Genomic DNA, 10,688 nt, shown 5'->3' with positions numbered 1-10,688 from the left:
TTAAACCGGATCTCCGGTGTGGTGCTACCACGATGAATATGAGAGTCGCTGTGACGAAGCTACCGCCTAGGAGTTTACCATTCCAGATCCAACTTATTATCAAAATTTGACGTACACGGAAGAAGCTAATAAAAATGTTCTTGTAACAATTGAATTCTATGATTTTATTGAGTATTTATTCGAGTACGACAGGAAAAAATTATTTTATTACGAAACTTTATTCGTATTATTATTATTTTTTACTTCAATATTGATAAAATAGTCAAGTTTCGTATTGAATTTACAACACTATTATAGAAATAGTACAAAAAAACTACTCGGAGTGACACTATGGATCTCTCATAACAAATATTATGTTTGTTCTTCGTCAATTCTTTTTAGTAATTTAGAGTACTCTTGAACTACTCGGTATACCACGACGGAACGTTTTTTCTATCATATTGATTATTGTAAATGAGAGTACTCTAGAACTATTCGGAATAATAGCACGGAACGTTTTTTTTTTGACATTTGTTGATACTTTGTTGATTTATTTAGATAGAGTATCATAGAACTACTCGGAGTAATAGTTTTTATCGTTTTTTTCTGTCATAACAACTATTAGGTTTATTATTTATCAATTCTTTTTATTAATTTAGTGAGAGTACGCTAGAACTAGTCGGAATATTACGACGGAACGTTTTTTCTATCATATTGATTATTGTAAATGAGAGTACTCTAGAACTATTCGGAATAATAGCACGGAACGTTTTTTTTTTGACATTTGTTGATACTTTGTTGATTTATTTAGATAGAGTATCATAGAACTACTCGGAGTAATAGTTTGTATCGTTTGTTTCTGTCATAACAACTATTACGTTTATTATTTATCAATTCTTTTTATTAATTTAGTGAGAGTACGCTAGAACTAGTCGGAATATTACGACGGAACGTTTTTTCTATCATATTGATTATTGTAAATGAGAGTACTCTAGAACTATTCGGAATAATAGCACGGAACGTTTTTTTTTTTGACATTTGTTGATACTTTGTTGATTTATTTAGATAGAGTATCATAGAACTACTCGGAGTAATAGTTTGTATCGTTTTTTTCTGTCATAACAACTATTACGTTTATTATTTATCAATTCTTTTTATTAATTTAGTGAGAGTACGCTAGAACTAGTCGGAATATTACGACGGAACGTTTTTTCTATCATATTGATTATTGTAAATGAGAGTACTCTAGAACTATTCGGAATAATAGCACGGAACGTTTTTTTTTGACATTTGTTGATACTTTGTTAATTTATTTATATAAAGTATCATAGAACTACTCGGAGTAATAGTTTGTATCGTTTGTTTCTGTCATAACAACTATTACGTTTATTATTTATCAATTCTTTTTATTAATTTAGAAAGCGTACGCTAGAACTACTCGGAATACCACGACGGAACGTTTTTTGTGTCATATCGAATGTTGTAAATAAGAGTACAATAGAACTATTCGTAATAATAGCACGAAACGTTTTTTTTTGACATTTGTTGATACTTTGTTAATTTATTTATATAAAGTATCATAGAACTACTCGGAGTAATATATTGTATCGTTTTTTTCTGTCATAACAACTATTACGTTTATTATTTATCAATTCTTTTTATTAATTTAGAAAGAGTACGCTAGAACTACTCGGAATACCACGACGGAACGTTTTTTGTGTCATATCGAATGTTGTAAATAAGAGTACAATAAAACTACTAGGAATAATAGCACGGAACGTTTTTTTTTTGACATTTGTTGATACTTTGTTGATTTATTTAGATAGAGTATCATAGAACTACTCGGAGTAATATATTGTATCGTTTTTTTCTGTCATAACAACTATTACGTTTATCATTTATCAATTCTTTTTATTAATTTAGAAAGAGTACGCTAGAACTACTCGGAATACCACGACGGAACGTTTTTTGTGTCATATCGAATGTTGTAAATGAGAGTACAATAAAACTATTCGGAATAATAGCACGGAACGCTTTTTTTTGACATTTGTTGATACTTTGTTGATTTATTTAGATAGAGTATCATAGAACTACTCGGAGTAATAGTTTTTATCGTTTTTTTCTGTCATAACAACTATTAGGTTTATTATTTATCAATTCTTTTTATTAATTTAGAAAGCGTACGCTAGAACTACTCGGAATACCACGACGGAACGTTTTTTGTGTCATATCGAATGTTGTAAATAAGAGTACAATAGAACTATTCGTAATAATAGCACGAAACGTTTTTTTTTGACATTTGTTGATACTTTGTTAATTTATTTATATAAAGTATCATAGAACTACTCGGAGTAATAGTTTGTATCGTTTGTTTCTGTCATAACAACTATTACGTTTATTATTTATCAATTCTTTTTATTAATTTAGAAAGCGTACGCTAGAACTACTCGGAATACCACGACGGAACGTTTTTTGTGTCATATCGAATGTTGTAAATGAGAGTACAATAAAACTATTCGGAATAATAGCACGGAACGCTTTTTTTTTTGACATTTGTTGATACTTTGTTGATTTATTTAGATAGAGTATCATAGAACTACTCGGAGTAATATATTGTATCGTTTTTTTCTGTCATAACAACTATTACGTTTATCATTTATCAATTCTTTTTATTAATTTAGAAAGAGTACGCTAGAACTACTCGGAATACCACGACGGAACGTTTTTTGTGTCATATCGAATGTTGTAAATAAGAGTACAATAAAACTACTAGGAATAATAGCACGGAACGTTTTTTTTTTGACATTTGTTGATACTTTGTTGATTTATTTAGATAGAGTATCATAGAACTACTCGGAGTAATATTTTGTATCGTTTTTTTCTGTCATAACAACTATTACGTTTATCATTTATCAATTCTTTTTATTAATTTAGAAAGAGTACGCTAGAACTACTCGGAATACCACGACGGAACGTTTTTTGTGTCATATCGAATGTTGTAAATGAGAGTACAATAAAACTATTCGGAATAATAGCACGGAACGCTTTTTTTTGACATTTGTTGATACTTTGTTGATTTATTTAGATAGAGTATCATAGAACTACTCGGAGTAATAGTTTTTATCGTTTTTTTCTGTCATAACAACTATTAGGTTTATTATTTATCAATTCTTTTTATTAATTTAGAAAGCGTACGCTAGAACTACTCGGAATACCACGACGGAACGTTTTTTGTGTCATATCGAATGTTGTAAATGAGAGTACAATAAAACTACTAGGAATAATAGCACGGAACGTTTTTTTTTTGACATTTGTTGATACTTTGTTGATTTATTTAGATAGAGTATCATAGAACTACTCGGAGTAATATATTGTATCGTTTTTTTCTGTCATAACAACTATTACGTTTATCATTTATCAATTCTTTTTATTAATTTAGAAAGAGTACGCTAGAACTACTCGGAATACCACGACGGAACGTTTTTTGTGTCATGTCGAATGTTGTAAATGAGAGTACTCTAGAACTATTCGTAATAATAGCACGAAACGTTTTTTTTGACATTTGTTGATACTTTGTTAATTTATTTATATAAAGTATCATAGAACTACTCGGAGTAATATATTGTATCGTTTTTTTCTGTCATAACAACTATTACGTTTATTATTTATCAATTCTTTTTATTAATTTAGAAAGAGTACGCTAGAACTACTCGGAATACCACGACGGAACGTTTTTTGTGTCATGTCGAATGTTGTAAATGAGAGTACTCTAGAACTATTCGTAATAATAGCACGAAACGTTTTTTTTGACATTTGTTGATACTTTGTTAATTTATTTATATAAAGTATCATAGAACTACTCGGAGTAATATATTGTATCGTTTTTTTCTGTCATAACAACTATTACGTTTATTATTTATCAATTCTTTTTAATAATTTAGTGAGAGTACGTTAGAACTAGTCGGAATACTACGACGGAACGTTTTTTGTGTCATATCGAATGTTGTAAATGAGAGTACTCTAGAACTATTCGGAATAATAGCACGAAACGTTTTTTTTTTGACATTTGTGAGTAACATAGAACTACTCGGAGTACACTAGTATAAATAAAAAGTACAAAATGCAACAAAATAACAAAATGAATGTGTGAATTGCATATTTTCGGATCTTAAATAACGTTTCATACTAAAATTTTGTTAGATAGAATCACTCTGTAAGCGTAGCAATCAGGGTTAACATCTTATAGAAACATACGATCCTCCAAGTCGAAAACCACTACATAGTTACTTTGATTAAATGTAATGCCATACAGCGTTGAGTTTTCCTGGTGCGAATTTACAATGTGTTTGGTATTTAGAAATATTTCTGAAACCATTTATAGCTGCTCGTAAATCTAACAACTTTCAAGAAGGACTACATTTCCAAGATTTATATGCGGAATTTGAAACTGAATATGGGAATTTGTTCGTCGGTTATTTCTGACGTTCTCTTGTCCTTAAACAATAGGGTGTTTGAAAAAAAAAAAAAAAAACTCGATAAAAACGTATTTTTACCCGGATTCAATACGATTTATTTCACGAAATATTTTATTCTAATGTGGCAACGTTGTATTATTAATCTCTACCCATTTCCGGTGTTTGACCTTCATTGTACTAGAAAAGATTTTGTAGGAAGCCATTTTTTATCAAATAAAAAAGCGTAATAATAAAATTAACAAACTTTATTTTAATTAATTGTTTAAAATTATTTTTGAATAAATTTTAATTCTTTAAACCCACTGTAACTTTAAAATAAACATTCTCAGTATAAACAATTATTTACTTTTTGTATATGTAGATGGCGGCACGAATGAAATTTCGTAATTGAACGGAATTAACGAAGTAAAAAGTGAATTTTTCTATATTAATAACGGGTGTGTAAATAATGTATGAAATGTTTCACCCTCTATAAGAACGAAAGCTACATTCCCGGTGCTGTAAGTTGAAAGTATAACTTCTAATTTGTAATTTGCAAGTGCGTTAAACTAACGTCTTTGGGTGTGAGTGTCAGGAGAGCCATTAAGAGAAAGTTGGTGAAAGTCGCCGTTTTGATTATTAAAAGCTAAAGTAGACTTTATCCCTCTATAAAATAAGAACAGGCGCGGTAGGCTGGGTAAGAGGATGATTAAAATTATCATGGCTTTCTCTAAAGTGGGATTGCGTTATTTAAGGTGTTCCTTGATGGTCCCGTGATGTAATACTCGTCGCATACAATTTTAGAAGATAGACAACGACACTGCGATACTGTTTTTATTTGCAACGGCAATAATAATAAAAATATAACTTTTTACCGCGAGATGGTATTAATAAATTTGACGTTTCTTTCGTAATGTTGGTTGCCTATAACGTCACCATAGCAACCGATGTATAGATTAAATTTTATTTATAATTTCGAGTATATGACAGCGAAAATAGGGAAAATATATTTTTGTAATGGCCGTGACAGATCCTTGTAAAGCTCGCGAACCGAAAGTAATTGATAACGCCCTTATCGAAAGATGCATCGATTTGCAATTTCCAAAAGGAAAAGTGGGAATGTTGATGCGAGCCGATGGAATGCGTATGGATCAAATCGAAGAGATGAGGTTTGAATTTATGAATATTCTTAAAATCGATCATCTTTGGGTGAGTAATTTTTAGACCGTGTTGAATAGTAAAGAAGAGAATTTGGTTTTCAGGTATTTAAATCATTGGTTAAACTGAAATTAAACAACAATTACATAGAAAAAATTGAAAATTTATCGATGTTAGTTCATTTGGAAGAATTAGATTTATCATTTAACAAAATATCGAAAATAGAAAATGTGGAAAGTTTGACGAAATTGAAAAAATTGAAACTATATGAAAATTTGATCGAAAAAATAGAAGGTTTGGATAATTTGAAACATTTAGCCGTACTCAGTTTGGGTAGGAATAAAATATCGGACAAAACGGAAATACATTATTTGAGACAATTCAATTTGATATCGTTAAATATGGCGTACAATCCTTGTACGGAGGACGAAAATTTTAGGTGAGAAATTAGAAAATTCGAATACGCCCATCGACTAAAACTAATTTTAGATTGTACGTCGCCGTTTTTTTACCGAATATGGATTATTACGAATACAAAAAAATAACCGACACCGAACGGGAACAAGGCAACATACTGTTCCTCGCCGAATTGCGCGAACTTGTAAAAATCGAAGACAAAAAATTAGCCGTGATACGACAAAAAGAAAAAGAACTAGCAGACGCCGAACTACATTCCTCAAGCTTCGTCGAATATATGAATAGCCAATATTTGTTCGATAAAATGTATGAAAACGACGACGAGGGTGAGTTTTATCGATTATTCCGACTTTCAATTCATTTTCCTTTCGAATTTTTCACACATCCTCCTCGAATATCGGTCTTTTGTAGCATCCAAAATACCCACCTGGAGCACCTACATGAACCCAAACCTCCCAGCTCGTTTCTTCTGGTGTCGATCTCGATTTAGCGACACGTTGTTTCCTGGTTGTGATCATGTACGACATTAACTCTTCTTGCAGCACCGATTTTTTCGTTTATAGTCTCAAAAATCTATGGATTGTTGCCAGTTTCATTGACCCATATTATAAATAAAAAACCGAAAAATTTAACTGAATTATTTACGGTTTGTTGGCTTTGATGTAGGTAAAGCGTTACTGAAAATCGGTACGGAAGAATTGGAAGAGATTTATAATGATTTCAAAACGCAATTCGTCGATTATTGTCGACAAGTTTTCGAAATCGGTCAAAAACATTATCAATTACGAACGGACGAAATCGAACAGTTCACCAGAAGTACCGAAGCCGCCAAGAAAGCTAATCAACAAGAAAGTATCGATTTTATGGAAGCTTTCATCGAAGTTAAACAAGAATTGTTTGTTAAAGTGAAAGCGTTACAGAAGGAATTAGACGATGCCGTTATAGATGATAATATATACGTTGAAAAGGTACAAACAAATTCTTTTTAATTCATATAAAGCAGATTTCGACGTTTATTCTTTTTAATTGGCTTCACGACTCGACAAAAACTTCTTCCTCGATGTACAAATTCTCGTTCTTCAGTATTACGAATAAAAATTGGTCCGAGGGGGTGAGATTGGGACTGTATGGTGGGCGTTTAATCTCTTTGAAGCTATTTATCGTAATCGCCGTCGATTTTCGACGTTTATTCTTTTTAATTGGCTTCACGACTCGACAAAAACTTCTTCCTCGATGTACAAATTCTCGTTCTTCAGTATTACGAATAAAAATTAGTCCGAGGGGGTGAGATTGGGACTGTATGGTGGGTGTTTAATCTCTTTGAAGCTATTTATCGTAATCGCCGTCGATTTTCGACGTTTATTCTTTTTAATTGGCTTCACGACTCGACAAAAACTTCTTCCTCGATGTACAAATTCTCGTTCTTCAGTATTAAGAATAAAAATTAGTCCGAGGGGGTGAGATTGGGACTGTATGGTGGGCGTTTAATCTCTTTGAAGCTATTTATCGTAATCGCCGTCGATTTTCGACGTTTATTCTTTTTAATTGGCTTCACGACTCGACAAAAACTTCTTCCTCGATGTACAAATTCTCGTTCTTCAGTATTACGAATAAAAATTGGTCCGAGGGGGTGAGATTGGGACTGTATGGTGGGCGTTTAATCTCTTTGAAGCTATTTATCGTAATCGCCGTCGATTTTCGACGTTTATTCTTTTTAATTGGCTTCACGACTCGACAAAAACTTCTTCCTCGATGTACAAATTCTCGTTCTTCAGTATTACGATTAAAAATTAGTCCGAGGGGGTGAGATTGGGACTGTATGGTGGGCGTTTAATCTCTTTGAAGCTATTTATCGTAATCGCCGTCGATTTTCGACGTTTATTCTTTTTAATTGGCTTCACGACTCGACAAAAACTTCTTCCTCGATGTACAAATTCTCGTTCTTCAGTATTACGAATAAAAATTAGTCCGAGGGGGTGAGATTGGGACTGTATGGTGGGCGTTTAATCTCTTTGAAGCTATTTATCGTAATCGCCGTCGATTTTCGACGTTTATTCTTTTTAATTGGCTTCACGACTCGACAAACTCTCGTTCTTCAGTATTACGAATAAAAAATAGTCCGAGGGGGTAAGATTGGGACTGTATGGTGGATGTTTGACATCTCTGAAACCTCATACGGAAAACGATGCGGTGCGGACTTGGTACGAAGCTAATTTTAGCAATTTTTTTCTTTAAAGTCAATCCAGAGGATCTATCGCTTTATTGCTGCCGGAAACAGCCTCCATTTTGTTTTTGGTTCGTGTCGATCGTTAGTTCGTAACTAAATTCGAGATATTTTTCGAAATAACTGGTTGTTCGAACTTTAATCTACTTGTCGATCGATCTGAAGTGATCTAGCACCTCCTGGAAGAGACGTCGGCGGTAAATTGAATATATCTTTGTATAGAATAGAGTTAGCGCAATGAAACTAGTGCCGTTATTTTCTATGAAATCCCTTCTATAAATAAGGTCTCTATAAGATTTTTTCTAAAACGAAGGATAATGCCTCGGAATTGTCATTTTATGTATCGTCAATATTTCTAGGTGGAAGTGTATTTTTCGCAATTCGATCACATAATTCACGACACATGGAAAAATTTGATGAGATTGGAATTGCAACTTTACGAAAGTTTAGAAGAAGTCAATCAGAATTTCGAACATAATCTAACGGAAATGATAAATAATTTCGTAGAGGAATCGCAGGCGGTTTTTACGAATATCCGCGATAAAGAAGTAGTTTTTACCGAAAATTTAACCGAAGCGGCGAATCAATTTTTCACTAGTGCTAACGTAGGCGACGTCGAGGTAAGTACTAACGTTGAAACGCCATTTTTTTTTCTTAAATTCGTTGACTTGCAACACCAAAATCGTGTAGATCAAATACTGCGGACGACATCTCCTCGGAAGAGGATTTTGTAGTGGATTTCCAAGTGTCGAATTGTTCATAGTTTATAGATTATCTTTGTATCAGGTACCTGAGGTTTTGAAAGTTATAATGTCCGATAAAGAAAACTTGGTAAACGCTTTGGGGGCCACTCACGATATCCACATGCAAGTTATAGACGATAGAGAAGATTTGTTGATGAACAGATCGAGAACGTGGTTGGATAATTTCATAAAACAATTATACGAAGACGAAATTAAAAGGAATCGGTACAAAATTTTGGAAGTTACCAATTTTTTGGACATACAAAGGGAGGAATTCGAAGATATGACGACGCTACCGCCTCCGATTGTTGATCCTGACGACGTTATCGAAGATTAGAAAGAAGATTATAAAAATTATATTTACAAACAATAAAATATATCGATTTATCATTTTGTTTTTGTTTTACGGCGATTCATGAATGTATTCTGGTTAAAATGCTTTTGTCGGCTAGTGTATGTATGTTTTGGTGGTTAAAATGATGTAGTAGCAGCAATTTCTTACCGTCGATATCAGAAAATAGCCAGTAGTCACCGAGGGCCAGATCTGGTTTATAAGGTGGATGAGGAATCAATTCGAAATGTATATCGTGAAATATCGACATGTGAACCCGTTTCGGACGTGGTTCAACGGCTGCAGTTCACTCAGACGATGATCGTTTTGATTCCGGCGGATTTTTGGACAATTGGAGCACGTTCACTATCAACTGTGTCTGGAAGGTTACGTTTGAATTCAGCAAATGCTTCTTTTTGATAGAAAACACTTTTGAATACATTATTTTGGAAATAACGAAAGTAGCTCCACTTAAATGGCTGTCATTTCTTTCTGATCAATAGAAATGTCATGGAATTTGACATTTGACAAACGTCATATGATTTTGACATTGGCAACGCCATCTGTGCGTTGGTAGGTTGTAGTTAATAGGGAATTCTACAATTTTTCTATTTGTACTTGTTTTTTAACAAAATTCATTATTTTTTCTACCTTAATATCGTAAAAACATCCTAATTTTCACAACAAACGTTTCATTGAAACATATCGACTTTTGTTTTGAAGTAAAACGTTGTCAAAAGAAAATAATTTTCAAAATAAAGTTGGAGAATGGATTTTCACGATATTTTTCCAAAAATACGTGATAATTTTGACAAGAATTGGAAATAATAAAAACAATTTCACAAATAAACTAAAATTTTGAAAAAATACAACGAAACTTGATATTCAAATAAAATAATAATAATTGAAAAAGCTTTACGATGATTTCATAAGTTTTTTCCTGAGTTTGAGTTGATGATTAAAAAATTTTTTTTATTTAAAAATCGATTTCTTCATCTCTGGAAACTGAAAAATAATTTACTTTCCTTATTTTCGATATTTTTTTCGAAAAAATAATTAATGAAAATTTTAATTCGATAATTTAATACGGAAAAATTTCTTATGTATTGATTTCAAGGAAAATCGTGTTTATTGAACATGAAAATTGAACATTTTTGTGTAAAAAATCGTTTCGTTTTTTTCTGGAAATCCAAAAAACGAAACGTTTTTGAAACATTAGCAATTCACCGACAAAATTAACCATGATTATTTTTATTAATTCCAAAAATTGTTTTGTTTATAAATTTTCATGAAAATTAGGTTCGTTTAATATGGAAATTGTGTGAATTTGATTGAAAATCCATTTCATTATCTTTCGAATTTGAACACGAGATTGTTTTCAA

At 32.0% G+C, this 10,688-nt stretch overlaps 1 protein-coding gene across 1 annotated transcript; it reads left to right on the top strand.

Moving 5' to 3' along the window:
* The first annotated feature begins 5,450 nt into the window (after positions 1–5,450).
* On the top strand, positions 5,451–9,312 carry LOC130448301 (dynein regulatory complex subunit 3-like). Its single transcript, XM_056785588.1, has 6 exons — positions 5,451–5,642; positions 5,696–6,030; positions 6,081–6,334; positions 6,675–6,976; positions 8,592–8,852; positions 9,019–9,312. The coding sequence occupies exons 1-6, from the start codon at positions 5,451–5,453 to the stop codon at positions 9,310–9,312; spliced, it is 1,638 nt and encodes a 545-aa protein (XP_056641566.1).
* Positions 9,313–10,688: the final 1,376 nt, after the last annotated feature.

The sequence above is a fragment of the Diorhabda sublineata genome, chromosome 8 (genome assembly GCF_026230105.1).
Source record: "Diorhabda sublineata isolate icDioSubl1.1 chromosome 8, icDioSubl1.1, whole genome shotgun sequence".
Lineage (NCBI taxonomy): Eukaryota > Metazoa > Arthropoda > Insecta > Coleoptera > Chrysomelidae > Diorhabda > Diorhabda sublineata.
This window is presented reverse-complemented; position numbering and strand designations above follow the sequence as displayed.

What these genes read in the sequence shown, in the direction of transcription:
- LOC130448301 (XM_056785588.1), top strand. Translation starts at nt 5,451, where the DNA reads ATGGCCGTGACAGATCCTTGTAAAGCTCGCGAACCGAAAGTAATTGAT. An exon ending in TTAAAATCGATCATCTTTGG is followed by an intron (nt 5,643 to 5,695) that starts GTGAGTAATTTT and finishes TTTGGTTTTCAG; the next exon opens with GTATTTAAATCATTGGTTAA. An exon ending in ACGGAGGACGAAAATTTTAG is followed by an intron (nt 6,031 to 6,080) that starts GTGAGAAATTAG and finishes AACTAATTTTAG; the next exon opens with ATTGTACGTCGCCGTTTTTT.